The following is a 22,048-nucleotide window of genomic DNA, read 5'->3' as shown; positions in this document are numbered from 1 at the left end:
TATATTCAAATACGAATCTTAAGACACAGGTGGAAAGAAAATCTTGGGCTTTGCAAGCTTTTCCTTACATGAAATTTCATGTAACTTGAACAGAAAATCATTAGAATGTCATTTTCTGTACTGAAACCTGTCTTAATTGCCTTATATGAAGCTCTGAACAGTTCCTTAGTAAGTGTCTGGTCCCATGTATCCCTGAGAGGGAAATTGTCTAGTGATTAATTATCTCAAACCAAGGGCCCCCGATTCAGTTTTTGATAATCACTGTCTTTTTCTTTGTTCAAATATTCTGATCAAAGCCAGACATAAAACAGGTTTGATTTAAACAAGCAAGTATTTTGCTCGTGTTCATACTGGTTATACAAAGAGCACCACGATCAATTTAATGAGCTGTTTTGCAGCTTATTGATTTTCAGGACGTAGTCTGCTACCCCGTGAATACGTGCCTGTGTTTGTGTGTGTGCAAGGCGTCCTTCCTGGCCCAGGTCTAGAAGTGAGTCCTATGAGCCTCATTCTCTCGTGCTTGTAAGATTAAGCCCACTTCTGGGGGATTATTAACAAGGATTCTCACTGAATCCTTACACTGTTTGTCCCAACTGTCTGTAAGCCCATTTTATGGAATACCTATCTATACGAGAGAATCAAAGTCAGGGTTTTCTTTCGCTTTTTATATTTTAATAGCATTTCTGCTTGGTTTTTACTCAGTTCAACCAGGAGCAATTTCGACCTTTTTATGGTCAACTTTATTTTTTCTTGACCTTATGGACTGTTTATGTCAACTAAATAAACTATAGGGGCCAATTATATTCACATTTTTAAAAAGAGAAAATGTGTAGATGCTAAACTTGACAACATATATTTCATACTGGGGTTTAAGAATGTTTGTGTAATTAAAGTACCTGGCTTTTTAATGTTAATGTTTGCAGTGTTCACTGAATTTAAAAGGAAGTGTCAGATCAGATTGAGTGCTCAATTCTAAGGCTAATTGTTGAAACTGACAGAGATCTAATGTGTAGCTCTTTGACACCTTCCATCTTATTTTTATGTCACACGAAAAGTCATGAAAATTAGTGAAACAATGACATTGAGGCTGAAATACATCCCAAATCTCCTTGGCACGTCATCTGAGAACTGGGGAGTGCCTGGTGGGGAGAGGCCACACCCGGGCAGGTCGGGGCTCCTGCTCGTGCACCTGCCTCTCAGAGTCGTCCTGCCTGCGTTTTCCTTTAAGAGAAAATGAACTCATGTGGGGCTGTAATGAGGAACATATGTAACATTTCTCACCCACATTTGAGTTTTTATCTTGGCTTCCTTAACATCTTCTTTTCAAAATGTCAGCAGTGATTAGACTACGTTATGGGATAATTAATATGAACTTTTATCAGAAAGCTAATTTTGAGTAATACTAGAACAAAACATGTCAGTATGTGAAAAATGGGAAGTTGAACAGTTTGCTTTTGTATATTAAAAAATATATTTTCTCTCTTTTTAGTTTACCTTTCTTTTCGAAGATCAAGCCCCCCTAAATGTCTGAGGAAGGGTAGATAACCTGTGGAAGAAGCACCTTCTGAAACTGGGTGGTCCCTGAATCCCTCCATAAAACGTGGTCTAGCTTCATGTATGTTATAAGAGTGAGCAGTTTAGGGTGTTTAGGAAATGTGTTCCCCTGTCCTGGGATTCAGGGGACGTAGCTCTGCTTCATTACTTATGTCCACTTCACACTCAAATGCCGATGCTCCGTATTTTAAAGGCATCTTCAAGTGGCATCATATGCCCTGTTTTCTTCTTCTCAACGGGCCTTCCCCAAATTTCTTATGAAATCATCAATTTCATTCTACAATAATTCCAGAGATGTATCTGACGTTTCCGCCTCAGTCGCCCCTGCCGTGTTTAATGACACGTCTGAACGAAGGCCCGGCCCAGAGTGGCAGTGTGACACCCTTCCTGCTGGGTCGTGCACGCCAGAACACGAGCTGGCCATACCACGGAGGCGCCACCCCTGGGTGCTGACCTACATACACCGTGCCGTCAAACCACCAAGCACTTCGGCAACCTACAGTTTAGTTGTTGCTTTTATTTGAATTGATGTTCAATTTGAGATCTATGTGGCTTAGCTCCTGCCTCAGCCGGGTCAGTCCAGGCTGTCTGAGTTGTTCTGTCTTACAGCAGCCACGTCATCCCAGGCAGCAAGCGCATGCAGTGGTTTTTTAGAGAACATTGCTTATAATCTCCTGAGAAGGGTGCTGTAGATAATGCAGCAGAGTGGTCGCCACTGGATGGTAGACAGCCAGTCATGAGTGTTAGGGTCTCCCTTTTATTCACCGAACTTCCGTTCTCGCAGGCTGTTCCGGCTCTCTAGAAAAATCTGGCTAGTCCTTTGGCATTGTGGCTCATTGACTACAGACCGGGGTTTTTACTTCTCCATTCTCTCTTCTCAATTAGTACAAGACCAAAGAAATAGAAATGACAATAGAAACGGTTGGCTATGTGCAACTCCAGAAAGCAAAGTGGAAATGTGATATACCTGATTAAAACCTTCAGTTGTCCATGCAAATTTCTGCGGGATTTGTTTTTGTTCTGATTATTGTGATCCCAGCTTCTCAAAATGATTTCTAAAAAGTAGTCTTTTACCCCCCAAAAGGGGGTGGGGGTCAGTGGGAGACACAAAACACATTGTCAATTATAAATCAGCCACTCAGAGTTGGTCCTTTTGAGATCCTCTTTGACGTTGTTTAGGGAAAGCCATAAATATCTGTGCAAATAAAATTTATAACCTGCATTTCTCTAACTTTAATCATTAAGGATTTGGAGTAAAAGAATATGAAACCAAATTTGAAATACTTATACTTTTTAAAAACTTTGATAGTACCATGCTTCTGCTATACTTCTCTGCTTTGTTAAATAGAATGCCTCTAAACTGTCAGTCTTTTCTTTACTAAAAAAAAAAATTTCTCTAATTGTGGGAACTTACTGACCACTGGGCCGAATGTCAGCAGTGTCTGGGTGGTGAGCTGGCCTCCTGCCCAGACCTCAGGGTAGGTCTCACTTGAAATCCGTTAAGAGAACACGCAGCCTGGAGTCCATACCGTTCAGAAGATCCTGCTCTAACCAACCATTGATCATAAGAGATTTCCTTTATTGACCCGAAACCAAGTTTTTTCATCTTCCTACCAGCTAAGGCACTTAATGAAAGTAGGTAGATAACTTCCAGAGTAAATATGCCTAATAAAGAGGGCAGAGTCCTCCACGTCGCCCCACGAATGACATTCTGATTCCGTCCCCAGTAGGCCTGCTGTAATGGCATGTGCTAACAGGAACAATAATTTCTGTCTCCATCCTTCTCTTAACCCTTTGCTCTGCCACCCTATGAGGAACCTGAGGTTAGCAAGGTGTCCCTTTCACAATACATTTGGAAATCACTGAGAAAACTGCAGTCAGAGACAATGGACCAGTGGATGAGAATTCCCTCTGTGTCTGGATACACCTTAAGAGGATTCAGGGCAGCGTTCATCCCCAGGAGATAACGTCAGAAAGTCCCAGACCTCTCTCGTCTGCTCACCCACCTGTAGAGTTTGAAAGGTTCCCAGTAGTGCTGAGTCTTTGGGACACTTCTCGATGTACAGTAGCTCAGAGGCCACTTTGATTGCTCCCAAAGGCAAACTGGGGTAAAATGGTCCTTTTTTTTTTTTCACTTAAAAGGGTTAGCATTTATGAGGCAGGCTCAGCCAGGTTCTCCAAATTGCGTCTGAGAATGAAGCCTACTTTTCTACAATTCCCTGTTAGATTAAAGGGCATCCCTTAAACACACTGCTTCTTAAAAGTCCCCGTGATGAATCACTGGAGAGAAGGTGTACCTCCTGGGTTCCGGGTACACTTAGCAAATGCCAGGGAGACGGTTCAGAGTCTGTTTGGAGGAATACTCTGTCCTAAACAGCATTTTTCCTTCAGCCAAGGAAGCTTATCAGGGATCGGTTTGGCTACAGACACATCTGTTTTTGTTAAAACGCCTTTGGCCATTAAGTTATCTGCTAAGGTCTGAGCAATTTATAATAACGTTAATGGAAACATCGTGAGTCTGTGTAGCGTTCTGTTCTTCCATTTTATCTAAATGGCTACAAGTGAGGATTTGCATAATTTCATCTACTTTTTCCTATGATCTGAGAGTTTTATATCAAAGGCATAAATTTGCTTTACTGTTGGAGTTTGCTAAAATAATAGCTTGACTTTGCAGAGGTACTTGCGTATTTTCCACTTCTTTTCATGTTGAAATTATTTTAAAATATTGATTGCTATGAACTTGGGAGCAGAAACATCACCGTGGACAATACTAGAATTCGGGGTTTTTACTTGATAGCTTGTCTTTTAATATTTAATGTGGTACATCTGTGTTATATATGACAACATAAACTTTGTATCTGTCTCCTCTTCTCCCAAGTACTGTGATATAAGTGTTGTGGAAAGCAGTGATACACATTGCCACCCAACACTATTTTACCCTGATTTAAAATTGTAGTCTAGTTTCTTATAAATAAGTATCTGAGCTAAGAAAAAAAAATGTGCTCTTATGTTGGCTCTAACTTTGTACAAATCTCCAGAGAGAGAGATCCAAACTTGAAAGGTGAGCCAGTTTTCCCTTCGGGAAGTGTTTGTTCGGGAACAGAGCGAAGCTTATGGTGGGACTCCCAAAGCTGGTTTAAAGTCCCACACCTCTCTCCAAAGGGATTCAGGGAGAGTCGACTTGTTAATGCTTTGATGCCAAGCAAGTGTGGCAGCTGTTTCCATGTTTCATGAACACTGTCCACACTGACACAGATATTAAAGCCTGTCTGGAGATGTCAGTGACCAACATACAGGGCAGACGCCCACTAGGACGGCTCTCCTTCGCTGGGTGTAAACCCAGTCCATCTGAGACGTACAGCCAGTTTCTTTACACGTGTTGTTGGCATCATAGAAACCACACCTAACATGGTACAGGCCCTCCCTGCTATACCACCCATGTGGTTCTCACACCGGTGGAAGTGTGCCGAGTCCTTCGCAAGTCTTTAACAATAGGTGCATATTTCTAGCAAGAACGTTCTTGAACCCGGACATCCCTGACTTCACAGTGACACTTGTGGCATCCACTCTGCTGCCACATGAGAGCACCCGTGGGACAGGAGGCCAGCAGGGAGATCGGGATCCTCGCTGCCAGCCCGCGAGAGTCGCAGATTTGTGGGGCCAGAAGTGACCCGAGCAGCCATCTATCCAACTTCCCTCTGAGAGAAACCTCTCCGGGGACATTCTGGAGTTCAGCTCAAGAACAGCTGGAAGCCGCAAATTCGGCTGGCTTACAGTTGTCATGGAATTTGGGGAGCTCTTTGTTGCAAACAAAAATAGGGTGCACAGGTTTTGAGTAACCACTGACAGGTCTTCTTGAAGAGGCTGGAGAACCTCAGTCCTGGCTTTCTCCAGCCTCTCTGGGTGCTCCCCCATTATCAGTCCTCTTCTCGGCGTTCTCCTTACTCTATCCTTTTGCCAGGGTGGCCTCATCCACTCCAGTGGCAGAGACTTCTAGCTCTCCACCCGAGACCTACTGCCCCCCCGCCCCCAGTGGGGAGTTGCTTCTGGAATGTAGCACTTGCTGACACCCTGGAACAGTGTCGTGAGCTTTTCTGGCCCGAGATGGTTTAGAAGGGGGTGTACTTTTCCTGCCCTCTCACCTCCCACCTGGCACCTACATGTCAGTGCTCAAAACAGCCATAGAAAAGCCCAGAATAAAGATAACACAATCGAAGCACCGTCTTTCTGGGTTCCTAAGTAACCACACAGACCAGATGCTGCCACGGGCCCTTCCCCACATACACATTCTGGTATCAGTCGGGATCACCCACCTTGGCATTATGTAGTGAGAAATAAACTATGTGGTGAAGCCACTGAGATTTTAGGCTTTAACTGTGGCAACAGCTGCTGCTGGTGTTACCCCCCCCCCCACACACACAAGTACAAAGTCTTCAGATTCCATCCATTCAGATCACCCCCGACTCTACACCTGTGGGCTAGACTTTGTCCCTGAGCTTCACCCCTGCATATCCAACAGGACCGCATCTCTGCTAAGGTGCCCCACAGGTCACCAAACTCAGCACATTCAGAACCGAACGAATGCCCCACCGCCTTCCCACACCCCCTGGCCCATCCTGTTCCTTCTGCACGTACGCCGCCACCCCAGCCAGAAAGCTGGGAGCTGTTTCAGATCCTCCTCATTTACATCTCCCTATTAATCTTTCCTCAGTATCTGTCCTCTTCACCCCTCTTCTCTGTCCTGATTGCTACGCTCCTGTCCGGGTTTAATAACAGTAGACTCACCCCTCACAGAAGTCTGTTCTCCTGGCTACTGCTAGAGTTGTCCGTCTGAAATAAAAGTCTGGTTGTGCCTCCTCACTCCCGAACATCACTCCATGGCCCTTTCTGGACTGCGGATTAAAAATCAGCTTCCTAGTTTGGCACCAAAGTCTGTCATATGGACCCCCTCTGCCTGCCTCCCTCCTCTCTCACCATTCTCCCCTCGCTCCTGTGTTTCAGCCATAGAAATGCCCTGAAGTTTCCCAAACACCCTTCCTCTTTCATGATGTTGAATCTGTAGTTTCCTGTCCCCCCGACATACCACTTCCCTCATGCGTTGTTCTTCATCTGACTAGTTAGTTCCTTCCCATCTCTCTAACATCCGCTCAGTGGTCACGCCCATCAGGGACCTCTGATCCCCACACCCACCTCAGAGATCTCAGTTCTTTCTTCCCCTCTTGTCTTGTGCCATCTTCATAGAACTTGTCTCTGTGCAGTTGTTAGCACACCTAGGAGCCCTTGAGTTCAGGCCCTAGCTCGATGCTGTTTGGTAATGACTCTTGGAGAACAACGAACTTGAACCACCCTGCCTGCTGTATGCCTTCAGTACCTGTTTATGGATATGACCTGTTATCCTCCACTCCTTCATGCTGCATAAGTGGATAAAATATGCCTCAAAATGTTCAGGGCAGTGGTTGGCATGTAGTTAGCATTCAATCAATGTTAACATGACAGGTTTTTTTGTATTATTATCATTGCTTTTATTACCATCAGCATTAATTAATGCCTTTGACCGTAACTGATTCACACTCCTACCAATGTTTTTTTCTTTTTCTTTTGATCCAAAATAATGTGCTTGTTATTTGGACCAACGCAGCAGTTTCCTTCTAATGGCTGTAAAGTGGGTGGAATGTGAGTCAAGGGACCTAGAGCAGCGGCCCCCACCTTTTTTGGCACCGGGGACCAGTTTCACGGAAGACAGTTTTTCCACGGGTAGGGTGGTGGTTGTGGGGAGTGGAAAGGGGGCAGGAGGCGAAGCTCAGGTGGGGATGTGAGTGAAGGTCCACTTTCTTGCCCCTCACCTCCTGCTGTGCAGCCCTGGTCCTAACAGGGTGCGGACCGGTACTGGTCTGCAGCCCAGGGGCCAGGGACCCCTGATCTAGAGTCCTGGGTTCAGGTCCCAGCACTAAGAGCAGCTCTGTGAGCCGGTCATTTAATCACTCCGTGCATCTTCTGGGCCATCTGCAGAGCAAGGGTAAAAATAGCTTCCTGACCCACTTCCAACAGAACAGTCTTAAGGAACAACCTACATAATGAATGTAAAAGCACTTTTAACTCTAAAAAATTTATAAAACTTAATTATTGGTCATATTTCCAATAATATAAGCAATATTAATATAAACAATGCCTTGTTTAATGTTGTCATTCTCCTAGTTTCCTATTATCAATTTCAGATACTTTCACATTTTTTTAATGAGTGGAAAATTCTTATAAGTCATCTATATCTTCATGAGCAAGTTCTCAATTTTATTATGCAAGACACCGAAATAATTCTGGCTTGAGGACTTAATGCTACTACCTCACTAATGGTGCTGCTGTAGATCGATGTTGTCTGTGACTCCATGTTTCTTCTATGACGTTGTCCTTTACTTGGTGTCCCACATGGTGGGCATGCCAACTTTTGAGTGAATGAAGGAACGCCACTGATGGAGAGAGGAACCCCTGGGGGTGCCCACGGTTTTCCTACTGTTTCCTATTTGATTTCACTCACTCGACGACGACGATGATGATCATAATGGACATTTTTTAAATTTGAATTTTCAATTACACTTTACAGTCAGTATTATTTTATTAGCTGCAGATATATAATGTGGTGATTCGATCATTGTAGTCTAATTAAAGATAATCCACCTGGTGCCAGGTGGATACTGATAATCCTAGTACCCACCTGGCACCATACAGCATTATTACAATATTAGCGACTGTATTCCTGATGCCGTACTTTACATCCTCGTGACTGTTCTATAACTGCCAACTTGTACTTCCTAATGCCTTTGCCTTTTTCACCCATCCCCACAAACCGTTCCCATTTGGTGACCCTCAGTTTGTTCTCTGTGTCTAGGAACTGTTTTTCATTTTGTTTCTTTATTTTGTTCTTTAGATTCCACATATAATTGAAACCACATGATGTTTACCTTTCTCTGACTGCCTAATTTCACTTCTCATAATACCCTGTAGCTCCACCCATGTTGTTGCAAATGGTGGGATTTCCGTCTTTTTCGTGGCCAAGCACTGTTTCATTGTGTATGTGCATCACCGGTGCTTTATCCACTGTGCGTTGATGGACACTAGAGTTGCTTCCTTATCTTGGCTGTTGTAAATAATACTTCAATGAACATAGGGTGCCTCTGTCTTCTCGATTAGTGTTTGGGATTTCTTCAGCTGGGTACCCACAAGTAGAGTGGCTGGGTCCTATCACAGCAGTATTTTTAATTTTTTGAGGGAACTCCTTACTGATTTTCCGCAGTGGCCGTACCATTTGCAATCCCACCAGCAGCGCACTAAGGTCTCCTTTTTTCCACATCCTCACCAACACTCTATTGATTTATTGATGATAGTCATTTTGACAGGCATGAGATGATATCTCATTGTGGTTTTAATTTGCCTTTCTCTGATGATTAGTGATGCTGAGCATCTTTTCACATGTCTATTGGCCATCTGTGTGTCCTTTCTGGAGACGTGTCTGTTTAGGTGCTCTGTGTGTCTTTAATTGGATTGTTTGTTTATTTTTATTTTAGGGGGGATTGAGTTGTATGAGTTCTTTTTAAATTTGGGATATCAAGTCCTTATTGGTTGTATCATCGGTGAATATCTTCTCCTATTCAGTAAGTTGTCTATTTATTTCACTGGTTTGCTGTGCAAAAACTTTGCAGTTTGACATAGTTCCATTTATTTTTTTTAATTTTTTTTCCCTTACCTGAGGAGATATATCAGAAAAAATATTGCTAAGAGGAATGTCAGAGAATTTACTGCCTATGTTTTCTTCTAGGAATTTTATGGTTTCCAGTTTTACATTCAAGTCTTTAATCCATTTTGAGTTTATTTGTGTATATGTTGGGAACCACTCTGCCTGGTTTTAGGAGTTGTAACTGCCCCCCATGGCTAAGACTGAGTGAGCGACTGGAATGTGAGCCACTTAGGAGACAAAGTTTGTCTCTGGCAGCAGGCACTGCTTCCGCTTCTTCCCCTGCCCCCAGTGCATGATTGGATAGTCCATGACGGGTACAACCCGCAGAGGAGGGCCAACCTAAGCCAGACACGATCACATGGGAGGCCATTGTGGAAGGACTCAGGGGGCTGTGACAAAGAGGGAGTGATGGATCCTCACCCCCTGGCTATTCTGACATAGCCCAAGTCCCCATTTCCGTCTGGGAGAAGCACTTTCTGCCTCTAACCCACTTAAGCCTAAAAGCCTATGATGGGGAAGGCAGTGCAGCCCTGTACTGAAAAGGGTGGGTTCTCTGGGTGATCAAGCCTAAGAAAGAATATGTAAAATCCTGTGAAACCTGCTTTGTTTAGAGTGCTCTCATTTAAATGACAAGGGTCCAAGCAAGAAGTTTGTTCCTCAAAGTTTTATGGCTCCTTAGCTATCTGACCCTGACGGAGAATAAGCCCTCATAGTTCTTTGAATGCTGTCTATTGTTTGATCCTTACCTGTGTTCTTGTGCAAATGAACCCAATAAAAGCCTCTTGAGCAGAGGGCTCTTGGCCCTTCTCCTTTGAGGGATCGGCCACCTTTCCTCCCCAAGCAGATCATGTCTTGGTAGCATTTGCTTTCATCTGTGGTGGACGGGGGGACTTTGTGGGCAGAGTTGCCTGCACATGTATATAGTATAAGAAGGTTGTCTAGTTTTATATATTTACATGTATTTGTCCAATTTTCCCAACACATTTATTGAATAGGCCATCTTTTCCTCATTGAATATTCTTGTTTCCTTGCTTCCTTTGTCATAGATTAATTGACCATGTAGGTATTGATTTATTTCTGGGTTTTCTGTTCTGTTCCATTGATCTGTTTGTATGCCGGTACCACCGTGTTTCGGTTATTACAGCCTGTAGTATAGTTTGATATCAAGTAGCATGATACCTTCAACTTTGTTCTTCTTTCTCACAATTGCTGTGGCTATTCAGCATCTTTTGTGGTTTCAAATACATTTTAGGATTATTTCCTCTAGTTCTGGGAAAAAATACCGTTGGTATTTTAATAGGAATTGCATTGAATCTATAGATTGCTTTGGGTGTGTGGACATTTTAGTGATGTTAATTCTTGTCCATGAACACAGTATGTGCTTCCATTTACTTGTATCTTCAATTTCTTTCTTTAATGTCTTATAATTTCCTGAATACAGGTGTTTTTTACTTTCTTGGTTAAATTTTTTCCAAGAGGGTTTTTTGGGGGGGAGGGGGGGATGCAATTTTAAATGGGATTATTTTCTTAATTTCTCTTTCTGATAGTTCCTTATTGGTGCATAAAAATGCAACTGGTTTCTGAATATTGATTTTGTATCCTGCCACTTTATTGAACTCCTTTATCAGTTCTAATAGTTTCTGGTGGCCTCTTTAGGATGCTCTCTCTATAGTATCATGTCAGATGATGGACACTTATGAGCTCTTATGTGCCAGGCACTTGGCTAAGCCCACAATAACTTGGTCAGAAGAGCACACAACCTCGACCTGCTGGGAAGAGCAGAATCTTTTATGTCTTGTCTGTCTTAGTCACTGCTGAATCCTTAGGGGCCAGAGCAGTGCCCAGGATATATATAGTAGGCACTCAAGAAATAATAGCTGAAGTGACTCGCTCTACAAAGGATTTTTTGATCCTTAGGACTTAGGAGTTTTCTGGAAATTTGTGATTTAATTTTGATATTGTATTATTAGTAGTAGTAGCTGATTGTTTTATAATGGAAATGATTAACTTTGTATAATACATTATAAATACAGTTTATAAAATACTGCCACATATAATCTCATTTAATTTGAAGCAACCAATGACATTTTATTACCAGAAATGCTAAAGTACAATGTCCATACCTAATGGAAAATAAATTATGTCTATTACTACAAAACTGCCATATTTCCACTTTTTCAATGAGCAGTAAGTACTCAGTTAAATTAAATTAAGGATGATTAGGACTTAAAATAAGGTATTATCATATGTCAGATTTTTTTTTTTTAATCGAAGAAAGAAAATACTAGAAAATGGTTTCCCACTTGGCTGAGAAAGAGGGAATATGATTTGGAAATTTATTTAACCACTTTGAAAGGTAGCTTCAAGGCTGATGCTGGTCAGGTTTGTGCCCCTAAAAAACAACAAAAAAAATCTAAATAAAAATTTCTAGGGCGTGATTAAAATTAGAATTAAAATCTAAAAGAGGCTTTCTTTGTTAAAAGCCATGAAGATGTACACCAATGACTGGAGACAAGCGATGGTCATTATTTTCTGAGCCCACCCTCCCCAGCGAGGTGACAGTCTCCATAGAGTCTAGGGATCACCCAGCAGAGCTATGGGAAGTGGCATCTGTGGTACTCAAGGAGGGCTACATTTTGGAGTACTTGTACAGCGTGTCTTTAAATGACATCCTAAAACGTGTGTTAAAGGCCAAACAAAAGTTTGGCACCAGAATACCATTATCATTTGTATTTAAACATTGACGTCTGTAGTTATCACTGGTCTTTGGTAGGTGAAGAGAAATACTTTGAGCTCTCAGATGAACGTGACTAGCCCATTTGTTGTTCCACTGTGTTCGGCACTTGAAGAATTTCAATTTTTCTTCAACAGTGTAAACTTTGGAGCTCTGCCTAATAATAACTTCAGTTGTGCTGGCCTTCCAAAGGATAAATTAAAACAGAAATGCATATTTTCTAATTATGCACCCATCCCCAGTTGTATATCAGCAAGGGTGGCCAGACTGAATGTTCAATTAACTCTGCACAATAGCCGGAGTCTACAAAACATCAAAGTTTCCCAAAGTCACTTTCTTAATCACGTGAAGGATGGCCAAGGCGCCGATTGATACGTAGCTGTGTACAATCAGAGGGAAAACATTCAGACATCCCAGCATGGTATTTCCATTTAACTCTGATTACAGTGAAATAAAACTGTAGCCATTAAGGTTTAGAAGAACTACAAATACAAGCCGTAAAAGAAGACAGATAGTAAATGAGGTAGTAAAACATTTCGGCGGGGTAAACAGTCTGCAGCCCTCATTCGAGTCTTCCTGAAGCGCAACGTGCAGTTCACGACAGACCTTGCACCGGTCCCCGAGCTCCACTTAAACCTGCAATTAACCTTTCACGCCTAATGAAGCTGTTTTCCTGGAAAATTAAAATATATAGTGGTGCCTGCTTTTACACAGGCTGGAGAGGAGAGCTTTCCAAAGCGAATGCCTCTTCTGAGGCTTTGTTCAAAGGTGAAACGGAAGTGCCGTGTTTGTATGGAAAGTGAAGATGCTCTTTCCAAGGCAGTTTCATTTGACATGCAGTATTCTATTACTGTACTTATTAATTGTTCTGCATAATTGTAAAAAAAAACCACACATCAGTAATTTTATGAGTAGAGTGTGAATGCTGAAGTCTTCTGAGACCATTCTGCTTCCATTAGGAAAACCTACAGTTTTTCTAAAGATAACTAAATTACTGAATTTTCTTGGTGATTTTCATCACAAATTTAGAGGTTTAAAAAGGTGTATTTGCCATTTTAATATTTAGCTATTAGACATTTAGATTGCATTTTCTTTAGGGCATATCTATACATGGTTACGGAGAAGCAAAGTTCTTAAATTTCAGGAAGAAAATACAGTTTTATCCCCCCTAAGCTTTTGGGTAAACATGCAATTTTGCTGCATCTTCTACTTATTTACAAAATACCTGCGGTAGCTCGTGGCATCCGGAGCCATGACGATGAAGTTGTGCTCACGTTCGGAAGGAGACCCACATGGTCCCAGAGGAGTCTACTTCCTTCCAAGCTGGCCCTGTCCTGGGCCATCCAGAGCAGCCAGGAGATGTCCCTCATTAGAAGCACCGGGTTGAAATGCCAGGGGTCGCAGAAAATGGAACAGGAAATAGAAGATGGCACTTGCTTTCTTATGAGGTTTATAATTCACATTTAGATAATCTAACTGCCCTAGTGTCTGGTATTTAAGGACTCCAGGTGCAAAAAGGTAAAGCTTACAATAAATATTTAAACCCCGGCATTTTTATGGAATCCCCCGGCGTGTTTTGATATCCATTCTGCTGGCCTGCGGCGTCTGTGAATCATCTTGACATGGTAAATGAAATTCCTTTAGACCACCAGTCTAAAGTAATGAATTGTTCCCCCAGTTAATTGTATTGCTTCGATAACAAGGAACTGTGCTAGGCCCAGAGAACGCAATAAGTGGATTTCATCGGATGATTTGTGTGACGTTTTGAAAAATGATCTTCTAGACTGACCTGATTTTCATGGGACGCTAACGGCGCCACCGTTAGCCAATGCGAAGCATCCTCCTAGGAGCAAGGCCTTCCTCCCATGCTTTGGGGAGCATGGGGTCATCGCCAGGTAACCCATTATTGGGTGACCCATCACTGGGAAATGGTTCCCGGGGAAATCTACACCAGGAGGAGGCGTTTGCCTCAGAGGGCGAAGCAGAGAACTTACTTCTAAATTGCTCTTATTTTATTGATGCATATTTTTTTAATCCAGGAAAGATCTCAAGCTCTGTTCATCTGTTCATCATAGGTGTAAAAATAAACCAGACAACAAGCAAAGGCTATCTGTTCAGACTTGCTGTATATGGCCGGGGAGTCGGGCACTATGGCTTGTCTTGGCAGAGACCTAAAGATAGGCAGGTGTGTGGGGACTCTTCAGAATGGAACAAAGAGAAGCCTTCCAGGACGCGCTGAGTTGGGGCTGTGGCCTCTGGGAGCTGGAGGCTGGTGAACTCGATGCAGGGCATCCTGTGTGGTTGTTAGGGAAGCGTATTTTCTTTTCTCTGTTTGGTCCCAAGTTGGAAGCATGGACAGAACTTACAGAGCTGTCAGTGATTAATCAGGTCCTGGGTGTTGGGGGCCCATCAATACAGAGCTAATCATTTGACTTCCACAACTGTTAGGAGAGACAGCAGTCTGCCTTCCTGCAAGGATGACGTGGCGGGGGGCTTCTGTGCTGCCGCAGGGGTTGGTTCCCTGGGCAGCTTGCCTCCGCTCATGGGCCAGGGTTCTGGTCTTCTACACGGTCTGGCCATTGCCCGTTTGCAAATTCGCCCCCCTACAAGCACATAGATATCACATGGCGGGGAAAGTGGAGGTAAAATTGTCTTTTTGAAAGAGCTACTGACTTGACTTTTCTTTTTATCAATTAAAAAAAATTAGATTCCCTACAATAAAGCATGCCGATGGGAAATGATAGAAATTACTTTAATTTTCCTTTCTCCCTTTTGTAATGAGTCTTCCATACACTAGACAATTCAGGAGGTCAGGGGCCTCCTCACTCTCCTTTGCTCTTTTGTGTCCAGGCCCTCTTGTAGATTGGACAAGGCCCTAGCAATTTGGAGGTGGCTACTGTTGAAGTTCTCCCCATATTAAACAGGAAGCCAGGCAGGCATAGTAATCCAGTCTCGCTCCCAACAATCTGACACTTAAGTGTGCACACAGGTAGCTACAACAATTAGCGTGTTACTTATTAACAACTTGACAGGATTTATACAGGATTTATTCATGGCAGGCCACATGCTGCGTGGTGCAATAAAGCACACAAACTTAAATCTCAATGAGAGCCTCACTTGGCCCATCAAGAAGATGAAACCTGGCCTGGGGCCTTTCGGTGTCCTCTGTGGGTACACCTGGTGCCACTCAGATATCACCGGGGGAGGCATGCAGGGTTTCCTACATTTATATCGCCATTTACACGGAATCTGAAGGTGCGGTTCATTTTCCATTTTCATAGGGAAGGACCAAAAGCTGTCAAATTAAAATAAGCATGATTTGCAATTTCATTTGTAAATTAAGAACTGAAACGTGGCTCAGGATTTATTATTTTCAACTGAATATGTTTCCAAGTTTACGGACCATCACTAAACCCCGGATGTGCTGTGAGAGACAACACTTTAATTAGGCTTTGCACTTCACATGCCCCAGAGTACAGACACAGTGACAGTTTCGCATTAGCATACTATTTCCTGTCAACCGTTTACTTCTCTGCTGACACTGTCCCTTCTGCATGGGAATGGCCTTCGGGGCCACATGTAAATGGGAAAGTATTTGTTTTCTCAGAACTCTTTCGGACTAGGTCACACAATAGTTTAATGGATAACATGAGTTCATATTTGGATGCTGCGGTCATTGAAATTAGTGTAAGTGGTCTCCATCCACGTGAAAGTAAACACATACGTATCATTTGTCATATTTGGCCATCGCCGGACCACGTGGTGCCAGGAATGAAATAGCAGGAGGCTGTGAATGACAGCGGCAGTGTGCCAGGAGATGAAGGCCTGTCCGAACTGCACTTTCGGTTTGCACAACCGAGGTCTGTGGGTCTCTTTTCAGTGATGCGCTTCAGCTTCCTCCCTTAAAGAAGCAACAAAATAAGTATTTCCTATAGCAGAATAAGTGACCAAAACATCTGTGTTGGACATTTAAGAAGTTCATATGTGCTTTTCAAAAGTCAAGAAAGCAATTTTTATTTAAACCTTGACCCTTCGATCTTGTGTTGCCTCTGAGAAAGTCAGGATGATATTTAATATCCTGAAAGAGGACGTTACCTAACAGCAACCCTCCAAGGGCGAATATGTAAGATTATGAACTTAGCTGTCAGTAGCTATCACTTTTCAATCCCTTCCCTCTGTCAGTTTCTCCTTCTCCACAAATAGCTGCTCCTCTGCTTACAAATCTACTCGAGGCTTCTTTTTTCCTTTAAAACATACATGTACTCATAATCATATACATCTCCATGTATTTCACATAACCGTGTTGGTGCTCCTGTAAACCAGTGAAGAGTACATTGACCCACAGGAATAAAACATATTGTCTCATGACACGTTCCATAGGGTAAGATCCGTACGCGAGGCCTTCTGACAGCAGCGCCTCGGGGAGCTGTCCGTGAAGCCTCAGGGACAGGCTCAGCTCCATCCAGGGTCAAGTCCCCGAGACCTTGCAGAAGGCACTCCGGCCTCTTGGTGTAGCATGTGATTTGGTGCACTCTGTTTCACTCCAGAATGATAGGAGCTCAACAGAAACTGCAATGATGTGTGGGCAGCCATGATAAACCGGGGTATCTGTATGGAGCCATTGCTTTGACAAATTTGGGAAACTCTTTATTATCCTTGAACATCTTACCAGATGTCCCTGTCCATCAGTGGACAACAGTGTGTAACTAAACAGTGTTTTGGGGGAGTGCCCACGAGAGCTAGAGATCACTTTCGTGTTGGTATTCTGCTGATAGTACTCAAGGCCCTTTTCTTATATGTAAGATATTTATCAGCTAAATTTCTACGGGTACCTTTCTTCCGCATCCTCGTGGAAGAAAGTTCAAACTCGATACTGCAGAGCTCAGTTTTATCCCTGGGCTACGTTCGCTCTTCCTCATAAAAACAGTTTAAGGGAATGAAAAGATAAGCCACAGACTGGGGGAAGGTATCTGTGAAATGCATATCTGGTAAAGGACTGGTGTTGAAAATGTGAAAGAAATCTCTTAAAGCAGCAATAAGAAAACAAATAGCTCAGTGAAAAATGGGCCAAAGATCTGAACAGATAACTCACCAAAGAAGATATACATATAGCCAAAAAGCATACAAAAAAGTGTTTGGGGGGATTACAAATTAAAACAACAATGAATTACAGCTTCATGCCTATCAGAATGGCTAAAGTCCAGAATACCGACAACACCAAGTGCTGACAAAGGTGTAGACAACAGCAGTGCTCATTTCATTGCTGGTGGTAATGCTAAACGGCACAGCCATGTTGGAAGACAGTTGGGCAGTTTCTTTCAAAGATGAAACCTAGGTTTACAGTGCGACTCAAAGTTTGTGCTCCTGGGTGTTTGTGAATTGAAAACTTAGGTTCACACAAAACCTTGCAAAAGGATGTTTATGGCAGCTTCATTCATAACTGCTGGAAAGTGGAAGCAATCTGGATGCCCTTAAATGAATAAACAGATTGTGATTTATCTATACAATGGAATATTATCCAGTGATAAAAAGAAATGAGCCATTATACCAAAAAAAAAAAGGATACATTGGAACTTGAAGGCATATTGCTAAGTGAAATAAGACAATCTGAAAAGACATATATTTTACTATTCCAATTATATGACATTCTGGGAAAGTCAAAACCATAGAGACATTTTTAAAAAAAATCAGTGATTCCCAGAGGCCCAGGAGAAGGGGAGAAATATATTGATAAAGGACAGGGGATTGTTAGGGCAAGAAGCTATTCTTCATGATGCTCTAATGGTGAACATGTGACATTATCCATTTGTCAAAATGCATAGAGCTCTTCAACACCAAGTGTGGGCCCTAACGCAAACTATGGACTTCAGTTTATGATCATGTTTTAGTATTGGTTTGATTTCTGTGAAAACCTAAAACTTCCCTATTTTTTTTTTTTAATTTTAATGCAGTGACCTTTGTTACACACACACACACACACACACACACACGCACAAGTAGTAGCCCTGGAAACCCCTTGTACCTTCATAACAAACCTGTGTTCAGACCCAGAAACTAAGTTGGGGGTCATGCCCACAACTCTGCGGTATTTTGTCCTCTCTGAATTGGACTGTGTGCAGTCAGAGCCGAGGAACTTTGTTAGATCCTGTTCTTCTCTCACGAGTGGAGTTCCTATGTTCAAGTTAAGTAACATCCTAAGTAGAGACTCTACTGCCTCCTACCTTCCATTAAGCAGCTGAACGTTCGATGACTGAATGGAAAACGGTGCAATGACGGTGAAGCCACCACGGTCGCCTCATGTCGGAATACTGTATCAGTACCTAACCGCACATTTCAAGGCCTCTTTCCTTCTCTTCCAGGCCTCGCCATTGCCAGCGCCCTCATAGATATCTCGCAGCAGAAGCCATCAGACAGTAAAGACAAGACTTCCGGAGTCCGGAACCGCAAACCCCATCTCTCGACCCGGCAGGGAACTTGTGTCTGAGGAGCAGGAGCTGCTCCTGGATCATTTGTGCTCTTTCACTTCGCCAGTGGCTTCCGTTCAGGCTGGTCTACGGCCTCGAGTTTTCTGGAGGCGAGACTGTGTATGGTCCCAGGACCCAAGTACAGTTCCCTGCAAATGGGCAATGACCCAAGTGGCCAAAGAATGTTCTCGAGTTTTATAGGAGGAACAGTACTGAAGGTCAAGGGTGATAATGTCAGTTTTTAAAAGTCTCTTAAGCAAACCCTAGATAACATTAAATTGCTCTGGAAAAAGATGTATATTGTTTCTTATGCAGATGAAAAATATGTAATTCGTGTAAACCAAACTGTTTATATCCCAAGACATTAAAGAAAGACATTTTATAATGCCTGAACGATGAGAATTGTATAGTTTTTGCCTCATAAGCAAACTCAAATCACTTGTATATGAACAGGAAATGAACAAATCGCAATGGCTTTAAATACTGTTTTTTCTCACTGTAAATGTAAATGCAAGATTTTGATTTAGTAGGATGTAGGCAATGTATTTAAATATCTCACATGACAGTATCGAGTTCAAACTCATTTTGAGAATGTGGCTATTTCCACCCAACTGGAATGCAGAACCAAATGAAATGCACTTAGACAGATGGTAGGTGTGACTTCACAGGAGGTTTATTGGAATTCTGAGGAAAGAGAACCTTCCCATGGTCCATGCTGACCGCCTAACTCATTATCAGAGTTGATAGAGCCGGGAAGAGCTGGTCCAACGATCGTTTTTCCAGCTCCTTCCAAACACAGCCTCCCAGACCTGCAGAGCACTGCTCTCACATGGTAATTTTTAATTGCCTGGGAGCCACTGAATCAGACCTAAGTGATCCCTCTGCATTTTTATAAGAAGAGATCATCTTTTTTTGGTCTTCCTCTCCTAGCTGCTAGAGTTTGTCTATCCTTTACAAATGTGATGGAAAGTATTGTAGAGGCGACAACTCCCAAGTTTTAATATGATCCAGATTCCTTCCTGCCAACCATTTCACTGAAAACACAAGCAGACAGGAGTATTTGCCAGCAAGCATCTACAGAATTCTCATGTCTAACATGCACATGTTAGTGTTAGGAGAGAAAGTCTCCAGTGTAAAAAAGAAGTTCATTATTGCCCCCATTCAGCCTATTATTAATGACTCAAAACCAAATTATGGCAGAAAGGAAAAGCGATGTGGAACAGCCTTCACATTGGCACATAGGACCATGTGTGTTCTAAGTTTGACCACAGTTCACAAGAACCCAGCAGCGTGACAGATATTCCTGGGAACGGTGGGTTCCTAACTTCAGGGTGACTACAAGACGTTTGTAGAGAATGCTGAGAGATGTCCAAAGCTGCTTTACACGACATAGTTTTGTTCAGTATGAAAGTCACTGAAGTATAACTGATGTTTAGAGCTACGTATATGCTTTTCATGTTCTTTGGATTCCTGGAAGGTAACGAATGGCACGTCGCTGTTTACAGCTAACGCGTAGTTACTTGCATGCTATGGTTGTGCGGTACCAGAACACGACCCTATTGTGATATGAAATGTTGATTTATAATGCCATTTATACATAGTCGGCTTTAATTTGATGAGGATTGAATGTAATATATATCAGGAATGATCATACAACATGTAGTTGCATCGTATATAAGATTGCTAGGTTGCTTCTAACCATGACTATGTCATTGTTTTAATAATTAGGCATTTATGAATTATAGTATATATTCCTTATGTTCGCATGATAATTTTGCTATTTTCCATGCGTTAAAAATAAGACTAATTCTTAGAGTAATTTTATCTATAGCCTGTGGGGTTTTTGAGGGGGCCGGGAGTGGAGCTGGATTTTACCTCCCTGTGCTATTTTCTCTCTCAAAAAAAAGTAAGCAAAGTTTGTAAATGTCTCCTAAACCAAATCAAGCAATTTTATTAGCTTCCTTTTTGGACCCTTTAAATGTCAGTTTTTCTCCTGGAAAAATAAATCAACAAAACTGGTGATTACAAAAATATGATCATTTAAAAATAAAATGATTGACCAATTTGTATAATTCTCTAACAGTTGTCATGAGAGAGAGCTTATTAACAAAAACACACAGAGTGGTATGTAAATCGATTTCAGCTATATTTTTTACAGAGTCTAAACAAACGGTATTACTGTAAAGAATTGTTCACCTTCAACCACCTTGAATCCCATCAGCTTCTTAAAATTTGAAAATGTGGATTGTGGAGAATTAGGGGACATACTACAGTGTTAAAGTCATGACATTCCTTCTTGCTCCAAATATTGCAACCTCATGACTACTTATGTGTTATCTTCTGGAGTTATCAAAGCTTTTTCAGTGGGGATGAAATAATCATTCACCCTCAGGTGAAGAGGATTGAAAAGACCGTAGGGATAATGACTTTGAATGTGTCACGTCATTGAATATTTTTGTCTGTACATTACAACAATTTTAATTTTGTATGCTCCCTTTTATTTTTAACCAAACCACAAGTGTGCAGAACTCTTTGAGGACTTAGCAAATACATGACTGATTCTCTTGAAAACTTATCTTCATGGAATTCTGTATGTATCAATTTAGAATGACTTTGAAACATTCTTTAGATTTTTAGGATTTATGATTCTTCCACATACGAAAAAGTTGGGTTAAATGGAATGGAGTTTCTAAAATTAGCCTGGGGACAGACACTATTTAGACCCAACTAGAGAATTCTTGTTGAAAGATTGCACATGCTTACAGGTTGATTTAATAAATATTAAGAGGATTGGGATTCTTGCAATTGATTTTTGTAAAAATGTATTCTAGGGATACACATGGAAAATGTATGCCATCTACTACTGTGTTATGCTCACTAGGACAACCTGAAATAGGATGTATATCACTGTGTAATTGATACTTACCGTAGTTTCCAACCACTCATTTCTGGGGAGCAGGGGGGCAGGGGGTACCAGTAAGACAGAGTGACTGTGTGGCTGTTGTCCTACAGCAAGCTCACTTAGAGTGCAGACTGGTGCAGGGGCCTGAGAACAGACGCAGGAACCAACGTTGAGCTGCATGGTGTGGGGCAAGTTTTAACCTTTGGAGCCTCAGACTTTTCCTCTGTGAGGGGAGGCGGCGGTGCCCAGCTGGCAGGACTGTTGTGAGCCTAGAAGAAAATAAACACAGAGCTTCCACCGCAATGCAGCGGAGCTGCTACTAACCATCTGATCTGGCCACCAGACCGCTCTTCTTCTGCCCATGGATGTGTGAATCTGTTAGGTTTTCATCCATCTTTTCACCACAGGGAAAAGCCACGCAGGTGTTTGCAAATGAAGATTTCATGAAAATCTTGAGTAAGTTCCTATATGTCTAGGATGTAGAGATTTCTCAAAAACTACATTGATATTTGGGTCAGTAGAGGGTTTGACTCTTTCAAAATGTGTCCCATTTTAGTAGAGTGATTTTGAAATGACTGCTCGATGACATTTCGACAGGAATATCAGTTGCCACTTTTGCTTTCCAATTCAGCAAAAACAGATCCGTCTTTACACGTGGTTGTCAT

At 42.2% G+C, this 22,048-nt stretch overlaps 1 protein-coding gene across 3 annotated transcripts in view; it reads left to right on the top strand.

The window, feature by feature from the left end:
* Window positions 1-20,289, top strand: part of ATRNL1 (attractin like 1) — a 506,943-nt gene extending 486,654 nt beyond the window's left edge. For all 3 annotated transcript variants that reach the window (XM_037063826.1, XM_037063827.1, XM_037063824.1), the window contains one exon: window positions 18,377-20,289. In XM_037063826.1, coding sequence (XP_036919721.1) covers window positions 18,377-18,501 — 125 coding nt within the window. In that variant the 3' untranslated portion in view covers window positions 18,502-20,289. The remainder of the gene's footprint in view (window positions 1-18,376) is intronic.
* The last annotated feature ends 1,759 nt before the right edge of the window (window positions 20,290-22,048 follow it).

This window comes from Sturnira hondurensis, unplaced genomic scaffold (genome assembly GCF_014824575.4).
Source record: "Sturnira hondurensis isolate 20B ecotype Veracruz unplaced genomic scaffold, ASM1482457v3 Scaffold0014854, whole genome shotgun sequence".
NCBI classification, from domain to species: Eukaryota; Metazoa; Chordata; class Mammalia; order Chiroptera; family Phyllostomidae; genus Sturnira; species Sturnira hondurensis.
The sequence above is the reverse complement of the archived record's forward strand: the minus strand, read 5'-3'. Positions and strand labels throughout refer to the sequence as shown.